General features: G+C 34.1%; 1 protein-coding gene across 16 annotated transcripts in view; it reads right to left on the reverse strand.

Annotated features, from left to right (window-relative positions):
* Window positions 1–22755, reverse strand: part of ANKS1B (ankyrin repeat and sterile alpha motif domain containing 1B) — a 286179-nt gene that overhangs the window by 247282 nt on the left and 16142 nt on the right. For 10 of the 16 annotated variants that reach the window (XR_015743859.1, XM_087934636.1, XM_087934638.1 and 7 more), the window contains exons 3-6: window positions 17693–17849; window positions 7929–8225; window positions 3157–3232; window positions 1734–1853 (exon numbers count right to left, since the gene is read on the reverse strand). Coding sequence is in view for 15 of the 16 variants with exons in the window: in XM_087934636.1 (XP_087790762.1) it covers window positions 1734–1853; window positions 3157–3232; window positions 7929–8225; window positions 17693–17849 (650 nt within the window). In the remaining variant the exon portion in view is untranslated. The remainder of the gene's footprint in view (window positions 1–1733; window positions 1854–3156; window positions 3233–7928; window positions 8226–17692; window positions 17850–22755) is intronic. The other 6 variants (XM_087934639.1, XM_026698068.2, XM_026698059.2 and 3 more) reach the window with 1 other exon arrangement.

The raw sequence follows: 22755 nt of genomic DNA on the forward strand, positions 1-22755 counted from the left end.
ATGAAACAACTGCAAGCAAAAAACTAAGGATAGAAAGCACCTAGGATTCCACATGTTTAGAGTCACAACAAACATGGAGGGTAGATAAAAGAGTAGAAGGTTCAATTGTTTGTGGCACTAAGAAATTGGAAAGGAAATGTTTATATACTGAGGCCATCATGCTGATGTAACTATGCATAATTCTGAAGCAGCAGGAGATTCTCCAGCCTCATAAAGCTTCTACCTGCATGGCTTGAACAGTATTCCTTTCTCTTTTTCTACTATGTCTTTTGGTCCAAGTTTCTATGGGTCTCATAACTAGAATTGACAGAGGAGTTGTGGACCATTCACCAGTTCTATGTTCACCCACAAGTAATCCTTCAGCCATAATTCTAATCAGTTAGACATTGAAGTCTTTTTCAGAAGATTTGAGAGTACAATATATTAGATAATTCAAATTCTATTTCATAATCCTGGAAGCAAAGTCCACCAAACAGAGATAATGATCAACTCCAAGGGGGATTATACCAAATGGAATTAGCAGATTATAGAAGAGGAAGCCCATGGTAATCCCAAATCACATTTAGCATGAAACTTCATAGGATATTTTCATAATCAGTTGCATTTTTAGATCAGAGTTAAAGGCAGACACTCATTGGAAATGTGAGAATGCTGAGCCTAGAATGAAAGGGAGTTGTAGTTATTCAATTCAAATTAGAAAAATATTCTTATTGGTATGTTAGCATGAACCAGCACTATTTTAGTAGGAAAGCATTCAGAATTGGAGCCAAGTAATTGTGTTTATATGACAGTTTCAAAAACTGAAAGCAATCTACAACCAATATAGGGCTTGCTCCCAAACAAGGTTTAAGGCATGGCTGAACAATTATATTGTAATTATAGAATAAAATTCTAAGAATAATCACAATATCTAGTGATCCTAATCCAAACAAAGGCAACACAGATCGTGCCTATTAGAAGTCATAGATGGGAAACAATTTAAAAAGATAAAGAGGAAAATAAACAAAAAGCATGAAGAAACTATGGAATCCAATAGTGCCTGAAGAAAGAAGAGTTGGAGAGTTTTTCATGATATTGTAGTAGTAAAAGAGAAGCTGAAGAATTGGACAGTATTCTGTAGATAGCATAGAGTAGTCCTGCCCTGAAAGGTTACTTTGAAATCTACTGAAACGGTAGTTTGAGAGGCATAAATAGATACTCATATAAGCCACAAAAATAATCATAAAGTAAATCTTCATCTCCTGCAAAGTCTAACCTTCAGAACGCAACAGAAAATACATAACTCTTCATAGTGATAACATTGGGAAAATTATACGTATCTTTAATAATTATACTAAAATATTTTGAATGTGTGCCTTCAAGTTTATCTTGACTCCAGGCAAATGCCTGGACAACTCCAAATCTTTTCTTGGAAACATTTTTAGGATTTGCCATTGCCTACTTCCTAGGGCCAAGAGAGAAGGACTGAACTAAAGTCATCGAATTGGCTTCATGTCTTTTGCAGGACTAAAACTGAAGGTCTCCTGGTTCCTAGCCTGGAACTTTAAAACTACCAAATCAAACAGACTCTCAAGCCAAAACATTTATATTTTAATGTTATCCATATAAACCAATGAGTTTGAAAGCACCATGTACCAAATATGCTTAAGTGTAATTAAGCAGACAATAGGAAAATAAAAATAATATAAATAAAATTGAGATTTTTGTATTTTAATTATTTTTATATAACTTACATGACGTAGCTGACTGACCTTGAAGCAATGCAGCAATTTGAAGTGACTGTTGTGATGGATGTTCTTTCAGAATATCTAAAACTGTTCTGCCTAAGTTGTCCTTTATATTGGCATCAATTCCTGAAACAAATACATAGAATAGGAAATAGAAAAACAAGGATATAATATGGAACATTTAAGATTCCAATCCTAAAACCTAAATTTAAGGTGAACAAAATATGAGATCAGCAGAGAGGAATTCAGTCAACAGACAGATAGATCTCTCTAGTTTGTCCGACTCCAAACCTGTGCTTGGTAGGCATTGCCAGCAACAGGCCTTGAACATCCCGGGGAACAAAGATAACCTAACTCCTCTGGATCTAAGCCACTTGGTTTCCTATATTCAGTCCTATCTGGTGGGAACTGTTCTCAGTATTTTCCCTTTCATTAAAATCAACTGGTTGGGTTTTCAAACAGTATTATCAGTAATTTAAGAAAAATAAACTATTAATATGCATTCACAGAAACACAAACACAGATAAATGCATATATCATTCAGCTCTACCCAAGCTAAATTAGCAGGAATTTGGAATTGTTAGATAAATACCCTTCGCATCTGCTCTATGTATTTCTGAAGTAAATGTTCTCTAGAACATAAACTTAAATACTTCAAGTCTGATTATTTAATTAAAAGGCAATGACTACATTCAAAGCAGGTACTTTTTGGCGCATGCACATATAGTCAGCCTTCTCAAAATATTATTTTATGAACTATATAAATTCCAGTGCCTAAGAAATTTAAGTGCTTTCCAAATCTCTTCATTATTCTATTGTTTTAAGTCACCTAAAACATACTGTAATACTGTAAACACCAGCCTTGGAACACGCAGTTATACCCCTTCTAAGATCAGCAACTCTTCATAGTCATTTATGTCCTGATCACCTCAGGACATGACTACTGCAACTTGACTACTAATGGAATGAGATTCCCTGGAGATTTGAATGATACCCACCCTACTAAAGTGTCAAAGGGCCTGAAGACCTAGCTCTTCATGCAAGCCTCTGGCAAGTGTGACTGAAGCCCTCTACTTCTTTTTTTTTTGTTGCTATCCACGTTTTGTTTTCTCTACCATCGTTGTTCTTTTTTATTTTGTGTTGTTTTCTTGTTATGATATTTAACCATTTCAAGCCATCCCCTGCCACTGAAAGCCAAGTGGTATATAAATTTAATACACAAACCAATTGTTCCTAATATCTAATACCTATTTGATTGAAGGATAAGAAAAAATTCCTGTATAACTGTATCAGAGTCAGATCATTGTATAAGAGATCGACTGGAACTGGATAAAAACTGAAAACTGATTTCAAGAAGTTTCAATAGCATTTTAAAACATTTTTAAATAACTAAAAATAACTAAAAATCATTTAGGCAATCATGATTTACCTGTTTCTAAAAGAATGCGTACAACATCTACTTTTCCAAATAAAGCTGCTTCATGTAATGCACTCCCCTTTTCCGTCTAGAAAAAGAAAACATTAATAGAAATTATTATGTAAAATAATCTAATTATGACAATCAGAAATAGCTTTCATGATCAACATTAACTACAGAGGTATCATTGACTGGGATTTAATAAATAATAACACAAACTCTGGAATATGGCCCCTGAGAATCAATATAATGGAATGATAATATGATTATTCATGAATATCTCATTCAAAACACGAATCATCAACTGCTTCACTGATAACTTATTTTAACACTACTTACTTAGAACTATGAACACCTTTTTGATGTCAACAATCACATTTAACAATAAGATAGAATGTGAAATAGAAAATGGCAGATTCTTAAAGAGATGGGGGTTTTTTCTTTTTTTTTTAAACTGCGTTAAGCTTACTCTGAAAGCTTTGTGAGACAGAGAAAGGGTGTGAGTGGACAACATGTAGAGACAGACAATGCTTTTGAATGATTTTAATAAAGTTTTATAATATAATGTTCTTATTTTTGAGTGAGAAGAACTGCCTGAATGAAAGGAAGACATGAAAAGCAGTATGCCAGCAATTTTATGATTGTAGTAACAATCAGACTTTCTGCCATAGTGAGCAAAATGGAATGGAAATAATTGAACTTGGAACAGAAATTGTACATAAATATTCTACACCATCCACTTTCCTTCTATGGCTCCTTCTCCTGACTGGTTATGCAGCAGAATCTAATCAAGCTCTATTGTAGATTTTTTTTTAAAAAAGTGCTCTTCACTTCCTTATTCAAAGTACTTTAGACAGTTTCTTTTTTATTATTTGTAACATAAATTAACTTAAGCTTATGATGCTTATGATATCAATATAGCCTGCTGCCATTAACAGTGGCAGCAGGTAGTAAAACACCCCAACCAAAGCAGGGCAGAAAAGGATTGAATGCATGTCAAGATTTGAACATTTTCTACATTTTAGTGTACAATGTTTTCAGAATTTGGAATTGTTTCCATGGTAAAATTATAGTATTACTCTCTCCCTGAATAAAAATAATTGTGTGGTTTTAAAAAATATTTTAGTGCCTGTACATGTAAACATAAGAACAAAAGCAATAGTTGTTCAGAATAGAATAGAATAGAATAGAATTCTTTATAGGCCAAGTGTGATTGGACACACAAGTAATTTGTCTTGGAGCAAGTGCTCTCGGTGTACATAAAAGAAAAGATAACATTCGTCAAGAATCATAAGGTACAACACTTAATAATAGTCATTGGGTACAATAAGCAATCAAAACATACTAGGAAACAGTCAATATAAATTGTAAGGATACAAGCAATGAAGTTACACTCATACAATCACAAGTGGGAGGGGATGGTGATAAGGAGTAATTAGAAGATTAACAGTAATGGTAGTGCAGACTTCGTAAATAGTTGGACAGTATTGAAGGAATTATGCATATTATGCACTTTTCCAAATGTATGTACCATAATCATTTAGTTAGGCACCCATATATTATTAAAATCAGGTGTATATTAAACTATAGCAGAATAAATATGCTATTATCTCATTAGAGTATGCAGACCAAATATGTTTACTCCCGTCTCCAAAAAAATAGGTATGCGGGACACAGCAGTTAGTATTGGTTGGTAAGGCATAGATCACAAGACAGACCAAACAAGTGACTACTACAATAAGTCCAGATTCTGCAATGTTTAGTGGAAGATTCACAAACATCACAGAAATGGAAGGGGCCATTTTGGACATTAACGCTGCCTTGTTCCTCTAAGTTAGTCTAAAAATATGTTATTGTGATACAAAAAGTATTCCAAAAATTTAAATACAGTAAACTTACTAATATGAATCAGTACAAATCGATCAACAAGTGTTGTGTTGTGTTAAACAAAGACATAGCCTATAAATATCAGTTAATATAAATTTGAAAGTTAGATGAAATGCATACAGAAGAACATGACAAACTATCATAATAAAACATCATTTGAATTATTGCAATGAGTTTATACTAATTATGAAGGTTATCAAATTGATCCATTACTTTTATACCATGATGTAATATCTAATTAAATGTTTGAGCACAAAAGAAACATTGGATTAACCAAAATATTGTGCAAAATGATTCTCCTTAGCAGATGGTACCCAGAGCATGTTCCTCTTGCTACATTGGATAGGCAGGTAAAGACAATTGGGGAGAGACAGTCCTGTAAATAACTCAGTGAAGGTGAAGATGCTTGACCTTCTTGGCAAAAGCATCAGGGAACTCCACATATTTGGCCAACGGGGCTCTGGTTTCTTTGAGTGGCCCACAGGATTCCATACGTTTTTGGCATCATTTGACAGAGAACACCAATGTGCTTGTAGACAAGGAAATTATTGAGTCAACCATGGAAGCTTCAGGATAAGCTGGAAGTCAACAGCTGATGTGACCAAGAGCAGAAACTCCTATGCAAGATCACTGTTACAGGGAGCATCCATCAATAGTCTTGACTGACATTACAGGACTATGCCCTGGTCCATAAAGGCAATGTTAATGAAGCAGCAAAATACCCTAGAGCCAATGGTTGTATATATTTGGATCAGGCAATAATGGAACTTTCAGCTCTACTGGGATCTAGAAGTTATTCAGGTTTATGAATTTCACCCTTGAACTTAGTGCCTCAGACTGACATGGAAGATGCTATTTCCCACCTGATGTCCCATGAAATACTTTTGGGTATACTGTTAGTGTACCAATTTGGAATTTGACACTTATCTAATGCTGTTGATTCTTCTCAGATTCAGTTAGTTGACTGTGACTGCTACTAAATTGTATGGGTGATTTTACATTTGCTACATGATACTCACTGAATCTTAGATTATTAAAGGTCTATAGCTCAGCAGTTTGAGACCCAAGTGCCATGAGACAGAGTGACTTACTGTCACTTGTCTCAGTTTCTGCTAACCTAGCATTTCAAAAGCATTCAAATGCAAGTAGATGAAAGGTTACAGCATTCTCTTTTTTGCCCTATGCTTTGCGCTGTGGCATGATTTCTTGTTGGCCACATGATCATGGAAACGTCTCCAGACAAAGTTGGCTTACAAAAAAGAGATGAGTATTACTCCTTAAAGTAGGTCACAACTAGAGAGTAAAACTTGCGGGGACACCTTTACCTTGCTCATTGGGGCAAGTTCCAATTCTTGCTTATGGTTATTGTTAAGACTTGGTGACAGAACCTGTGTGGATATGCTATACCTTGTGTGTTTCAAGAGAGCCAGGAATCCCTACACAAAATTGGATCAGCTTGTATAATGTGGTAGGACTAGTCCAGGTCATCCAAGATTGTATTTAAGAATCATTCCTGGAACTGATCTAGAAGTTCTGCATCATTCTAGGCCAAGTCCTTAGTTATTAGTGTGAGCCAAGAGATGTATTGCACCATAGAATGCACTCCCTTGGCATAGGTGGTGCATCCTTCAATTTGCTTCTTAACCTCGAGAGATCTCATCTATGAAGATTCTCCAATTCTGTAGGTTAGTAGTTTCAGCTTAATAATTGTATATGCTGTTCAGGCTCTCATTGATTAAATTATACAGTGATACAAAGTTTAATTTATAAACTGATTACATAAAATTAATCTAAATAAATTAAACATGGTTCATATGTGCTCTGGTGAGACAGATCAAATGAGTTTCTACCAAATGTATCAATTTGACAGCTATATATGCTCATAAAATCTCTCCAGCCTTTGAATCACTGGTTTCTGTCTTACCAGTTTCACTTTTAACAATGGCCATAATCATTTACAAAGGCAAATTCCATTACTGTTTCATTAGAAATATAATGTTGCATGACCAGCGGTTCAGGTCAATCATTGCTCAATCACTGGACTTAAAGTTTCTTTTGAGATATCTCTTTTTCTCCACCAAACCCACCCATATGCTTTTATTGTGAACTGTAATAGGCCATTTTTCATAAGCAAGTAAGTTATTATCTAGCCACGTTGTGTTCTTTACCCCCGTTGTGAAGCTAGATTTTGAATATAGGATTCAGGGTTTGGAGAGATTTTTAGTCATAACTGGCAGGAAATCCTTGGCAGCCAAGTCTAGCTAATTCTGTTCCGTGGAAGCTGACTATAACTGAGCCAGAATCACAAAGAAAGAACATCATATATATTCAAAGCCTATCTGCTTCTTTTTTGTTCTGAACAATTTGAAAAAGGCTAAAGAAAATCTAGAGAAAATCTAATAATGTCTTATGCTATAGAGCTACATATGACTGCAACAGAGAATAGTTCTCATCGCTAATAAAATTCTGGCCGGCCTATCAATATTGTGGGAGAAATAAGTCACCATAAAGATTAATTTTAAAAGCTTTTTCTAAATGGCTGGGAATATGATTAATCAGGACAGCAAGTTTTAGTACAGTTGTGAAACTTTAATTATCTAGCACCAGGTGGCTGTTGTAGATGCTTTAAAAGAATGATGGATAGTGCTTTCTTAAATCAGATTTGAGTCACAAGCCGGCTTTTTACAGAGGTTCAAATATTACTGAGCTTTCCTCACCCCAAAAATATTAGGAAACGTAATTTAGTTGAGGCAGAAGCCATTTGTTATGCCCAATCTACAAGTTATAAGTTGTCTTTATTATTTGCCATTATGAATGTGTTAAATGTAAAACTGTAAGGTTATATGATTTGCCTGCCTTTATTTAAATAGTGCAACGTTTTTAAAAACATTACTAACTTGGCAGCTGACATCCATTCCAGCTTCTAGCAGCTCTTGTACCACAGCTTTATGACCATTACGTGCAGCAAGATGTAAAGGAGTATGCTTTCTTGTGTTACAGCTCATCAGATTTGGATATGCCTTGATTATCATCTTCACCACCCGCAGTCGGCCATATAAAGCTGCCAAATCCAGTGGAGTTTCTAATTTGTTGTTTCTTATTGTGGGATCTGTAAGTTCTTCAAGCAAAATAGCAACCACTTCTGAGTGTCCATATTGGGCAGCACAGTGCAGAGCTGTTTCATTTTCATTGTTCTGTTAAAAGAGAAAAAAATTAAATGCCTTCTCCAGAATACTATAATACAATTCAATCATTTTTGAGGCATGATTTTAATGCACTGAGCAGATCTAGCAGCAAATAAAACATTAGTTTTGCTAATAGACTTTAGATGAGTTAGTTCTTTTACGTCAATTTCTCTTGTTCTCTAAATGATGCAATCTGTTCATTAGAAAGAGGAACACAAATCTTGATTGTATATGAAGTCTCATTTGAAAATGTATCTGCATATTTTGCTTAAATGTAAATTGTACTTAACTATTTCCAATACTATTCTTATATATTCTGTCTCAACTGTAAAATTAAAAACGGTAAAACATAACAAAAGCATTGCTTCATGTTCTCAGTTAGTACAATCAGGATAGGGATTTGTGCATAAAGGAAGTCCTCAACTTAAGAACACAACTGAACCCAAAATTTCTGTTGCTAAGCAAGACAGTTGTTAAGTGAGTTTTGCCCTATTTTACAACCTTTCTTGCCATGCTTGTTAAGTGAATCATTATAGTTATTATGTTGATAACATGGTTGTTCAGTCAATCTCACTTCCTATTGAATTTGCTTGTAAGAAAGTCACAAAAGTTAATCCCATGACCACTGGACACTGCAATTGTCATAAATTCATGCCAGTTGCCAAATGTCTGAATTTTGATCATATGACCATCAGGATGCTCTTATGGTTGTAAGTGTGAAAAACAAGTTACTTTTTTCAATGTTATTGTAACTTCAAATGGTTACTAAACAAGTGGCTATAAGTTAAGGACTACTTGTATATGAAACAATCAAAACAAAATATATTAATTTTATTATTAATTTCAGTGGTTTAATTGTCTGATATTGAAAGCTATTTTTTCTACCAATTCAATACCCATTGACTGATAGAAAGCTTAATTATACAATTTTGAAGATTGTCTTCAAAGTAATCCTATTTCTATTGCTTGGATCTTAAAATTACCTTGCATGAATAGAATCCCTTTGCTTACACAAAGATTCACTAATTTTCTCTGTAAGTACATAAAAACTCATACTCGACAGACTGCAAATCCTTGGATGCCAGTTGTTGAGTGATAATAAGGATTGGAGATACAATCATAAGCTGAAGTGCTTTCTATTATACAACAGGATTTTTAAAGTAAAACCAAACTATTATATCAGACAAGTCCATCTAAAGTATATTTAAAATGCATTCATGTGAATTGTCCATGTACCTCATATATCTCATTCCTACAGATTACTATTGAAATATATAGAAATAAATACAGCCATTCTTCATTTTTATTTCAAAGAAAACATTTGCATAAAACCAAAACACAAGAATGTATAATCTCATGCAAATATTACTTAATTAGATAAGTTATACTCATGTTTTATAAATATTTTTATACTTTTTAAAACAGACATCATATTATAGCATGCGTTAAATTACACACCTACCCATTCGAATTCATTACATTCCTACTAATTAGAATTCATATTTATATTATAAAAAGAAATATTTTTGTGTGAATAAAACTGCATTTCAAAATTTTATACTGATACAGTTATAGAACAGGCAATAAAAGCTTGCATCACAAGATAACAATTTACAAATATTACAAATAAAAATCAATTAAAAAGTATAAAAAGGAGCCCTGGTGGCATAGAATGCAGTATTACAGGGAGTTGCAGTGTTGCAGGGAGGCAGAGTTGTGCTATACAGCTAGTCCTCGACTTACAACCACAATCGAACCCAAAATTTCTGTTGCTAAGTGAGTCATTTGTTAAGTTAGTTTTCCCCCATTTTACAACCCTTCTTGCCACATTTGTGAATCACTGCAGTTGTTTAGTTAGTTACATGATTGCTAAGTGAATCCAACTTCCCCATTGGCATTGCTTGTCAGAAGATCATAAAATGTGATCACATGACCCCAGGAAACTGCAACCGTCATAAATATGGATCAGTTGTTAAGTGTCTGAATTTTGATCACACAACCATAAGGTTGCTGCAATGGTTGTAAGTGTGAAAAATGGTCATAAGTCACTTTTTTAGTGCTGTTGTAATTTCAAACCATCACTAAATGTACTGCTGCAAATCGAGGACTAATTGTATATAAGACATAACTACATCTCTATAGAAATACAATAGAACAATGATGAAAACTGCCTTGAATGTATTTGGATCAGTATAAAAGGGGGGGGAAATAACATTGCCATAGGTGTACACTACAGGCCATCCAACCAAACAGAAGAAATAGATTTTTGCTACTCTGACATCAATTGGGAGACAAACATTTCAATTTGTGGAAGATCAAAGAGATTCCTGACAAACCTAGCAGACCTTTGTCTCTCAAAAGATAGAATAGGGAAGTCCAATCTAACATTCCAGTGAAAAAGAAAAATAAGAGATCTCAAAAGAAACCAGCATGGCTACACAAAGAACTCCATGATGAGCTGAAAGACAAAAAGGACAAGAATAAAAAGTGGAAAGAGGAGCAGATAACTAAGGCAGCATATCAGCAAATAGCCTGAATTTGCAAAATTGGTCAGGAAAGCTAAGGCTCAAAATGAACTAAGGTTTGTGACAAAAGTGAAAAATAAAAATAAAAGCTTCTTTCATCATCTAAAAAACAAAAGTAATAATTGATCCATTAATGGGAGAAAATGGCACGAAGGTGAAGAGCAGCAAGGAGAAAGCAGAACTGCTTAACTTGTTTTATGCATCTGTCTTTACACAAAAGGAAAAAATAGTCCAACCCATTAAAAATATATATTAAACTACCAGATGACTGGAAAAGGACTGATATATTTCCCATCTTCAAAAAAGGAAAATATTGCATCCAGGAGACCTATTAGCCTGACATCTATACTTAGGAAGACTCTCATCAATGATGAGAAAAGAAAGGTTCTACATGTAGGCAAAAAACCCGAAATGCACAGGTATAGAATAGGTGGTACCAGGCTCAATAGTAGTAATTATGAGAGCTCCCTTGGAGTCCTAGTGGACAATCCCTTAAATATGAGCCTGAAGCTACCAAAAATGCCAACGCAGTCCTCGGCTGCATTAACAGAGAGATAGAATCAAGATCATGTGAAGTGTTAACATCAATTTATAATGCCTTGGTAGGACCACACTTGGAATATTGCATCCAATTTTGGTTGCCACAATATAAATAAGATATTGAGACTCTAGAAAGAGTGTAGAGAAGAGCAACAAAGATAATTAGGGGACTGAAGCCTAAAACATATGAAGATCTGTGGCAGGAACTCAGTATTAACAAAAAGACGGACTAGAAGCACCTGAAGGCAAGACAAGAAACAATGGATGGAAACTAATCAAGGAGAGAACCAACCCAGAACTAAGGAGAAATTTCCTGACAATTAGAATAATCAATGGAATACCTCCAGAAGTTGTGAGTGCCCCAAAACTCGAGGTTTTAAAGAAGTGATTGGCCAATCATTTGTCTGGTATAGGGTTTTCTGCTTGAGCAGGGGATTGGTCTAGATTCTAGAAGACCCCCAAAGTCCCTTCCAACTCTATTATTCTGTTAACTGATTAAGTAAATAAACACTAAATAACCAATAAATAAATATTGGATATATTTCTCCATCTCATGTCAATGTACAATATTGCTTACAATATTTGTTTAAATAATCTGATGCACACTCCTCTTGTCTAGTCAAGTCATCCCAGGAAGTGACATTGGTTGAATCCATGTGGTAGTGAATGCCTTTTTGTGGAAGGTATGCTTTGAAAGAGGCAATCATTCATTTTTTCTTAAAGAAGCCATTGTTGAACTGGACAATTCTCATCCAATTTCCAACTTTCCCTTTTCAAGTTTTATTTTATTTATTGAATGTATATGTTGCCCATCTCCTCAATGGTTGTTGAGAAGTTTGTTGTCTTGTATCTCCACGTGGTCCTGGAAGAAACAAATTAGCTGCACATCTTTCAATCAGGATTCAGTCCTGGTAATAGCATCAGACAATATTGATCAACCTTTGATAGACTTAGGATAGAGGTAATGTATCTTGGCCCTAAGGCCCTAAGTCTCTCAGAGGCCTTTGATAATATCAATCATGGTATCCTTCTGAGTCAGCTCAGAAGATGCTGTTGCACTAGTTCTCCTTCCTTCAGGTAGGTGGGAAGAGTTCCATGGCTGAATACCCTGCTTCACAAGGTTCCTTGTGGCTGTGTTCATTCCCTATTCCTATTTAACATTTCCATGAAACTCCTGCAGAGATCATCCATGAAAACTGGATGAGATATCAACAATACACCAATGATATTCAAGTATATATTATTGTCCTGAACTGACTAAATGATGCTATCAGTGCCCAGAAGCCTTTGCCTGGATGGAGAAGAACAGATTTCAGTTCAGCTGATGAGACTGAGTGATTATGGGTTTTAAGATATACACCTGACCCTCAAATCTACAGATGTTCCATCTTTATGCTAGAGCACAATTTGAGGGTTTCCCCAGACTCACCATTCCTGCTTGAAGAGGAGATGTAGTCTGGCTAGAAAGGCCTTTACAGAAGTTCACCTTGCGAACCAATTGAGCCCAGTTCTGGATTGGGATGCCCTATTTACAGTCATAAATGCCTTATGCACTTCTTGGTAGGTTTTACATTAATGTAGTCTAGATGACTCTATCCTTGAAAAACTGGAAGCAGTTCAAAGTACAACAGCTGACGATTTGGGGCATTCCATGATATGCCAATTTAATACCCCTGCTTTGTGAGCTGCATTGTCTTCCATTGAGGTTCTAGGTGCAATACAAGGTGATGTACAACTTTAGGTATTGGCTATCACCTGTAAAGCTCTACATGGCAAGAATCGGATTGCTGTTATTCTCCAAAGACTGCCTGTCTCTGATTATCAGAATCAGCATTGTTGTTATTCTCCAGGACCTTGTTTTGTAGTACCTAGCAATCATATTTCCTTTATCATTGATCTTGTCCTGTGGAATAGTATCTCCCCACCACCACCAAGATCTGGATGGCCCCAATTCTGTTGGCCTTTTGGAAGATGTTCAAAAACTTGGATTTAGCCACAGGCATTTGTTCCAGGTGATTCAATAAGTCTGGTTTGATTGGTGTGTTAGTGATTCAAAGCAGGGATTTTTCTTGATTGTGGATGGTATTGTGTCACTGTTTTTCTAATATATTTTTTTAATTCTAACTGTTTTGTTTTGTTTTTGATTTTAATTTTCTGTGCACTGCCTAAAGCCACTTTGGTGATATAAGTGGCTATATACATTTCCTAAATAACTGATGTAATTTACTTTAAATAGTACATTATTGATGCTAGTTCTATTTTAGAATATCAAATTTAAAAAAATATTTCTTAATATTTAGAGCAAACGGAAACATCTTTGATTCCAGAGCATTACTAGTAACAATAATATTTTTTAAAAAATCTAGATGAGTAGATAAATATTTCTGCTTGTCAAATTTAAAATTAAACATGTCTCTTTAAGAACATGAACTTACAAATAGAGATATGAAAAGTATTATATTTTCAGTTTCACATATGTTGAAATAATTCTTAGTGTTGGAAAGCTGTAGAGTTGGGGTCACTTATAAATATAATCAAATATCCATACAATGATCAGCATACAATGATTTTTCAGGAAAAGAACAATCCAGATTTATACTTTTAATCTATAGAAGTATTTTAAAAATAAGTTATACTTTAATTTCATCAATTCTCTTAAGACCAATATCAAATTCTTACTCTTCTTCTAAATCATTTTTCAATATAAAGATATTAAAAATTGCAAATCATGACAACTAGTATCTTAACAAACTTTATTTTAGTCCTATCATTTCGACTGTGTTATTACAATTGTTTACATTGAATAGATATTATATTTAACACAAGTAACAAAAAGTACTGTGTTTGTATAGAAGTATTGGCTTTCCCAATTTAATTATATTTTTGCAATATAGACTTTTGCCAGAAAATATGTAGTAGAACAGTCTTAGCCACAAGCATAATGAATATATTTTATAAGCCATGCATGCTTGATTTAAATATGCAATGAGGTATTCAATTTCTCATACATGGTTATTTTAATAATTCATGTATATAAATTACAGGAATAAAATATGTATTTGGAAAAGCACACATTGAGCATGGGTTATACAGTACATGTTACCCAATTCAATGTACATGAAAAATACTTGCAAAGAGCATGTTCCAGCAAAATTCAGGATAACTTTACCTGGGACTCAAGGTGCTGATTGAAACTGACTAAAACTGAGAGTGTCTAGTCAATTTCAACCTTTTGTCAATGTCATTGATAAAACCCCTCTATTGCAGTTCTACTGCAACTGCTGAGTTGACCCTAAGAGAAAAAGGAAGAGGGAGGGAAAGTAGAAAGCAAGAAGAAAGAAACACAGAAATAAGGAAGATAGAAAATAACAGATTTATAGAGCAAGACACGTAAAGGACAAGAAAAGAATAGAAAACAGGAAACGGTTTTTGAAACTTCTCTAATTTCCATATGTAATGCATTAAAGATTATTATAATATGAACCTAGTTTATGTGATTCTTCACATAAAACAAATGTCAATGGGATTATAAAAGGCTTAAGGTCAGAATATAATTGTGCACTAATATTTATTTATTAAAAAGAGTAAAAAGTCTTCTCAAGTAAACATAAATTTAAACCTTAAATTTATTTTAGTTGAAGATCTTGCTTACCTCTCTTTATATTTGAGATAATAAACAAGATGTGGTACTTCTACTTGAAATGCCATCTCTCAAGAGATACAATTGCTGCTAAAATGTCTTTCTGGACTAGATATAAATTCTTGAATTTGAGAGTTAATCATTCCAGCCTGCATGTGTCCTACTATTCTCTGTAAATATCTGTTCCCCTATTATTGAATTGTGGTTATTGCTGTTTTGATTTTAAAGCATTTTCAAAAACTTTATATCAGTTTATTATTTATCATATAGTTTATAGTTTATGAATACTTGTGTTCTTAAGATAATGTCTGTGCTAAAATTATTTCAATGGATATATTAAAATGTGTCATAATTTTCACGTATCTCCAAAACATTTCAGAAATAAAATGTAAACTGTAAAAAGTACCACCGAAGATATCTCCTTCCGTGAAATGGCAGTGGGGAGAAGAGCTTGGTGTTTTTTAAATTCCATTCTATTCCTATGTTATATCGTGTCCCCAGAAAACTGGACAGCACCTTCCTGGATAATATTTAAAAAGGCCTAAGAACCAAGTTTTTACACAGATCTCTCAATTTAGCAAGATTTATTATTTTTAAGAATTGGTATGCTCAGTTAATATAGATGCTAGGCTCATTTCTATCAAGTTGCATTACTAATTTTAGAGTTTTAATAGCTTTATATTTAGTTTTATACAGTGAGTCCTTATGATATTGGCAATATATAAACACACTAAATAAAATATACAACACAAAAGGACCTTGTTTTTTTCATCCATATTTCAGAACAGTAATAGATCCTGATATGATTAGCAGATCATATTGTTATTGCTTGTTATATGTGAATCAGGAATTGTATTTCAACATAATTTCTAAGCAATTGTTTAAAATGTCAAGTTCAAATACTTGTGTAACAAATTTACTTTTAAACCTGATCCCTCATTTATATATAACAAACCAAGAAAATCCTTCTATACTTCACACATCTTTTTCTGCTGATTCACATAGTTGTTTACTTATACTGAAACAATTTGCCTAGTAAACATCACAGTTGCCTGCCCAATGATTGTTTATAAATATACTGTTATTTCTTTGTTCTAACATTAAATTCCTTGTTGTAAATAACACTTATCACTCGTTTCCTGATTTTAATTTATAATTTGTCCAGTACTTGCAATTTAGCAATCTGATTTTTTAAAAAAGCAACCAAAGGTAAACTATAATTTCAGATACAGTTACTTTTTTCATATATTTTTTTCTTTTTCACATGCCTATAAAAAAGCAGCTACTACATTCTATGGCTACAATTCCTGGGAATAAATGTTATATTCAACATTCTGAAACTTTACATTAGATGATCTTACACCAAAACTACAGGAAATATGTAAAAATAGTATTCTGAATCCCTTTTTTTCAATTTAACAATGAAATAAAAGTTTGTTTAAACAGGTGACACATTCTACATCTTTTCAACTAGAAATCTGACAAACAAGCCAAATACTCAAACTTTCCATTTTGTAAATTTCATTTATATTAAATATACTTGAAAAGTTCTCCAGATTCATCAGATTTACAGTATGTTTATTTTTTTGAGCTTTTCCTAAATATATTTTAGTAGAAAGGAAGAAGGATGATTAGAACAGTTTCCTTGCCTCTTAATGGTCTTATACAGTAATAGGCACAGATGCAAAAAACTTAAGTCTTTTACCTCCATCAGTTTAAAGTACTAACAGCTTACCCTTTGCCATCCTATTATGCCTATAATATTTTCTAGACACAAACTCTTTAGAAAACAGTACTGTAATGCCAATGGTATACATTTCTAGAACACATTGTCTGATAATACTGAGAGTTTTGAAAGAGAGAAAAGCCAGTAAGAATTTCTGTTGTTTTAATATCACTCTAAGGGACTACATGGAAGTGGTAGTAGGATTATATCTGCTGCACTCTAATAGAATAGCTCATACTGCTGATCGTGGTTTTTTTAATTGATTGTAGATAGTTTTTATATCTGTTTTTATATTGGTTCTTAATTTATTTTATTGGATTGTTTTGATCTATTGTTAGTTGCCCGGTGTCATTTAGATGAAATAAGCAACCATTCAAATAAATTCTAATCAAATTAATGTAGATTTGAATAGTACACACATCTTATCTCATTTTATGAAATGCTACCAGAGTATTTAATAACCAATATTGTTGTATATAAGATGGTTGGGGGACATTAGCATTTTGCAGAGCTTACAAATCTTTAAAGATAGTAAAGTTGTTACATGTTCTCAGTTTTTAAAATTTTTGATAAAACTATTTACAAAAACATGCCAGTGTTAATTTAAATAGACCTACTCTTAATATGACTTCAGTCTCTTTTGATTTTACGATACAAAACTGTTAACATAACAATAGAATTTTGCTATTCATTTACAGCACGGAATTACAATGCTTCTCTGTAGCCCAACCAACCTATAAAAATCAGTAGCACTTGTTCCAAATATTATTTTTATTATCTCAATGATGAAATATAGATCTGTTAAAAAAGACTGAACTAAATACAATATCATAGTAATTACCAAAAAAAAAATCTATTTTGATGTCAGATGTTTGCAAACTTGTTCTATATTGTATAAAACCTCTCATCCATATAACCCTTACCCAGATAAATAATGTTTTGTCGTGAAGGAACTTCATTTGAATCCAGTCATATTTCTGTAAGAACAAAAGGATACTTACTTGTGTTTGCTGAAGATATAAACAAATACATTTAATAATATCACCTGTTCATTCACTCTGGAATGTGATGGCCCATGATGGATAAGAATCTTCACAATCTCTACATCTCCTTTCCAAGCAGCCAAGTGTATAGGAAAATACCCTTTATTATCTGCCACATTAGTGGATGCTTCATATTGAAGTAATTTGATAACTACATCCCTGAAAAATATTTTAAAAATGCACTAAGGATTGACAGATTCCTTTACAAAACTGTGAATTTATAGCATATACCGACAAAATATACCAAAACAACCACAAAATTATTCTTATGACACTGTCATCAATGCTAAGAAGCAGGAAGCAGATGTGTTTAAGAAATTTAGAAATGACTATAATGATTATAATCATCATACTCTTTAAATCATCACTGAATAAGAGATTAGGAATTATACAGTATATTCATACAAGTTTTACTCTCTTGAGACATGCTTTAATTTGGAAGTTGGTAGTTAATAGTTAAATATCATATTACAAAACAAATATAAATCACAGGAATTACAGAAATGTTTCATGCTAGAAGTTCATAGCTAAAGATTTTGAAACTCCTATCTTCCTTCAATTATATAATAGTTTTTAAAAAGGTCACTCTTATAAGTTCTGTGAGCTATCCTCCAGCTACGAAGAATTGCTAAGATTGACATTTTGTTTTATGAACCATTGAATTTCAAGTAGTTGTTTATAACTAGGCACCAAAACCGGCATCCCCAACCTTTCCAGGTCACAGACTGGCAGCGGTGGCAGCAGTATGGGAGGATGGAAGGGGGATGGTTTCATGCACGTGCCTGCCACTTTTGCAAACTGGTTCCCAACAGGCCATGGACCAGTACTTGACTGCAGAACGGGGGCTGGGGACCCCTGCCATAAATAATTGCTGGGAATTCTGGGTATCAAAGTTCTCACATATAGAAGGAATGTATGATTTCCCTATGTTATTGCTGGCCACTGGATCTTCTTGGTCAAGAAGGGTTACAGAAAAAGTTCCTGCTCCTGGTGAATCTCTCCTGAGCAACATAATTTTCATCAGATTTGGTGTATATAGTTTGATTGTTCAGGAATGGTAATAAATTCTGGCCTGTTCTTCATTCCTCACTACTTCCCTGGCCCTGAAAACTAGTTTTATCTCTTATACTCTTTTTTGGTACAATTGTTGATACTTGACAGTTATTGCATGCTGACAAGCGACATATGATTCAATCCTGATATTCCAATTCTACTTCTTCGTTGCATATACCTTTTTTTTCAAGACCCTAATTCCCTAATCACATTTTGATTTCCTTCCTTTGATCTTTTGAAGTACCAGATTTTTCTTCACTATCTTTTTTCCAGTACCCTTCAAGACCTATATTAGATTCCCTATTAAGTTATATTTTGAAAATATTTAATATGAGCAGTAGAGATAAAAAGATTGCATGTACCAAAAGAGAGTACATTGCAAACAAAATATGATAATTAAAACAAATTTTATTTCTGAAAGTCAGTAAAAAAATCAATATTCATCCATTAATCCATCCATGTCAGATACCTGCAGCCAGAACTATTTGTGAATAGGGCCATATAGATATTTTATTGTAGATCACTTATATTACAAAAACTATCTGTCTTGACCATAGACATTACCTCTCCTGAATCAATTCCAACAAGAATGTCTCTTTACTCCCCCTAGAGGAACCCCCTCTACTTTAGCCAGTGATGCCACTACAGTCCATTCATTCAAGTTATATGTTACTCAATTTCTGAAGATTAACAGCTTGTTGATAATAACAAAAATTAAAACATAAAAATAATTATATGTATAATATGCGTCCCTGATGTGTTAATGTTTGGTAGCAGAATCTTCAAGCATCCCCAAATGTTTCCCTGAACAGCCATGAACAGTCAGTAGTTCAAAAACATAACACAAAGAATATGATCTAAATACAAATAGTCCTTGATTAACAATGGCAATTGACATTAGAATTGCCATCACTAAGTGATGTGGCCTTAAAGTATGACATCACATGACTGTATCATTTTGCAACAGCAATTCCAGCACTCAAAGTTTCCAGTAAGTGAATCACTATTGACTATTAGTGAGGATGTCACACAGTCATTATGTGACCTCCTGTCAGCTTCCCCACTTATTTGCTTCTTGGAAGCCTGCAAAGAAAGTTGCAAATGTTGGCCAAATGACTGCAAGGAAGCTGCAATGGATGGGCCTCTGAGAACCAGTCATAAATATAATTTCTTAAGTGCCATTGCAAGTTTGAACCACTGCTGAATGAGTAATCATTAACCAATGACCACCTGTACCTGAAAATAGTTTCAGACATGTAAGACAACTCTAAGAAGGTTCAAGCAATGAATCATTGTAGATGACATACTTCCAAATGTGGGGAATGTAGCAATCCTTTTTCTTACTGAGTAGACAGATTCAAGTTTGCTTCTTTTTTTGCAGATGTTTCATTACCCAAGTAGGTAACCAAAACTAGCTCTTCTACTAGCAAAACAAAATTTTCCCCCCAAAAGAAGTGTTCCAGGTAGGTCACAAGATGGCACTAGTCTGCTACAAAGTAAATGTTCTCTACTAAGACTATTACAAAGTATTATAGATATCAAGAATATCCTAGAGGCAAAAAGAATACCTTTTTGAATATGGTTTCAGTCAACCTTTATGGATAAAAAACCTGTACACTTCAGCATGACATAAATACAAATCACAAATTTAGTGCAAATTCCTGGTTAGAATGCTGTATCTTTTTCTACAGCTATAAATCAGGAGTGGGATTCTACTGGTTTGCACCTATTCGCTAGAACCGGTTGTTAACATTCTAAGCAGTTCTGAGAACCCGGTTGCTAGAAGAAATTATTGGCCTAATCCTGTAAGGAAGGCAGAAAGGAAACATTCTGGTGTTGCTAACAGACACTGCATCTCCGTTAAGCCTTATTACATTCTTGGCAGGACTAGACTTCCTGTCTCTGGAACGTCTCTGGAGCTTTTTTCCCCTCCTTTGCTTGTACTTTGCTTGTGTGGAGTGACCATTCAAAGTTACAATGGCACTGAAAAAAGTGACTTATGATCATTTTTCACACTTACAACTGTTGCAGCATCCCCACAGTCATGAGAAGCTAGGTGAGGAGATGCATGTCTTGATGTGAGTGATATTGAGTTGGCCACACCCAGCCAATAACATGACCACCAAGCCATGCCCACCACCTAAGCCACGCCCACAGAACTGGTTGTTAAAAAAATTGAATCCCACCCCTGTATAAAATCCTTTTGAAGTAAAGGATCTTGTTTGCTTCCACTTTGACACTTCCTTTTTCTGGGATTCAAAGCTTGAATCAGAGGCGGCAAAGAAATGGTAAACATGTTTTTTATCAGTCTTGATCCAGTTATTTCTGTGGCATTTTGCTTGTAATTCTAAAACAGCATTAGCTTTTCTGTTTTCAGCAAAGCAATGGTCTGTGGTAAACTGGGTACGTGACAAGAACATTTCTTCCTCATGGGAATGGCTACTGAAAAGATTGGAGTCTGCAAGACTGCATTATTATGAATGGCAAGATTTCTGACAAGGATGTTACTTTCACAATCATTCAACAATTCACAATAATTTACAATAATTCTGTAGGAGATGAGCAGGTTCGGCCTGAGGGAGGCATCAAACACATCATCATTCTTGAATCCCTTCATGCCCCAAGAGATCTAAGCCCATCCCACCTTGAATTCCATTAACTCTCATCTACTCCAATTTGCTTTAACCATTACTAGTTCAGATACTTGTAAACAGCAATAAATAATATATTCATTTGAACTGTTTCGACTTCTGATTTTCCCATGCTTCACAAATTCAAGAAAATATTATATGGGTAAAGCTTAAGGAGGAGGACTGCTGAGCAATAAATGGATAGCTCTGAGCAGATTCAATGGCTGAAAAGGAAGCCAGAAAAGATAAGAACAGTCTGATCCAGAAGGAACAGGAAAGTTGACTAAAAATAATGCCTTGCTGAGAATCTTGATTGAAATTAGTTCTGTGCATTCGTGTGATATTGGTATAAAACAAACACAACTGACAAAATGCAGGGTTCTCCAGGAAATAGAAACTAATAGTTTTTAATATATTCTGATGGACTGCCACGAAACAAATAAAAAAACCTACAGGGAATATATTTGGCACCGCTTAGTAAGTAAATAAAAGTTAATATCTTTTAGTGTTACCTATATAAATAATACTACATACATCTAAATTGCTTGCTGAACTGTGCAATGTTTATGTAAATAGGAAAATGTTCATGTCCCTTATAGCCAGGATAAGATACAAACCACTGAACCTCTTTAGGATAGTTAAGTAGCTAGAATTCAAATGGTCCAGGCCTACCACCTGATGGAATTAATTGTACTATATTGCTTATTCCTGAAAAAGAAATAAAATACCAGATTCCAGAACAAAATGTACTGGCAGGAAAAATTGAAGTGAACTTTACAGTATATCCATTATTTAGGAAGAAACTGCTCCACATAATATTATGATACATATAAACAAAATAAAAAGGCATTCTCCAAAGGAGATAAGAAAGATCACAGTAGATTGACAATGGCAGCCCCTAGATATAGTTTCAATGTGCAAGGAAAGAGGTGGCAGAACTTAATGAGAAGTCTCTTCTTTTCCATTCTATTCCAGGCAGTGACAGTTACTATTTGAGTAGGAATTTACACCTACTCACATTTTAAACACATTTAACCTACTTTTCTATGCTGGTCTTGATGGCTGCCAGCCAACAAGCTAGCAGGCTGGATTATTGCCACAATTGAGCAATAAAGGAACTCAGGCAAAACAATCTTTTGGAAGCAAAAAGTCCTCTTTACCAGTATCTTAGAACAGCAACCGTAAATGTAGTCAACAGATTTAGTATAGATTAAGACAAGAAACTGAATAATCAAGCAACAAATCTGAGGGGAGAGACAGGAAACAGGATAGAATGGAATCAAGATTTCCAAGCATAGCACAACAAGATAAACCCAATAAATCTGAGACTTGGAAAGTTGTTCTTTGCATTGTCTCCCAAGGACTGAAGCCAATAAATCAGC

This window comes from Pseudonaja textilis, chromosome 5 (genome assembly GCF_049901715.1).
Source record: "Pseudonaja textilis isolate UNSWEBS1 chromosome 5, rPseTex1.2, whole genome shotgun sequence".
Taxonomy (NCBI): domain Eukaryota; kingdom Metazoa; phylum Chordata; class Lepidosauria; order Squamata; family Elapidae; genus Pseudonaja; species Pseudonaja textilis.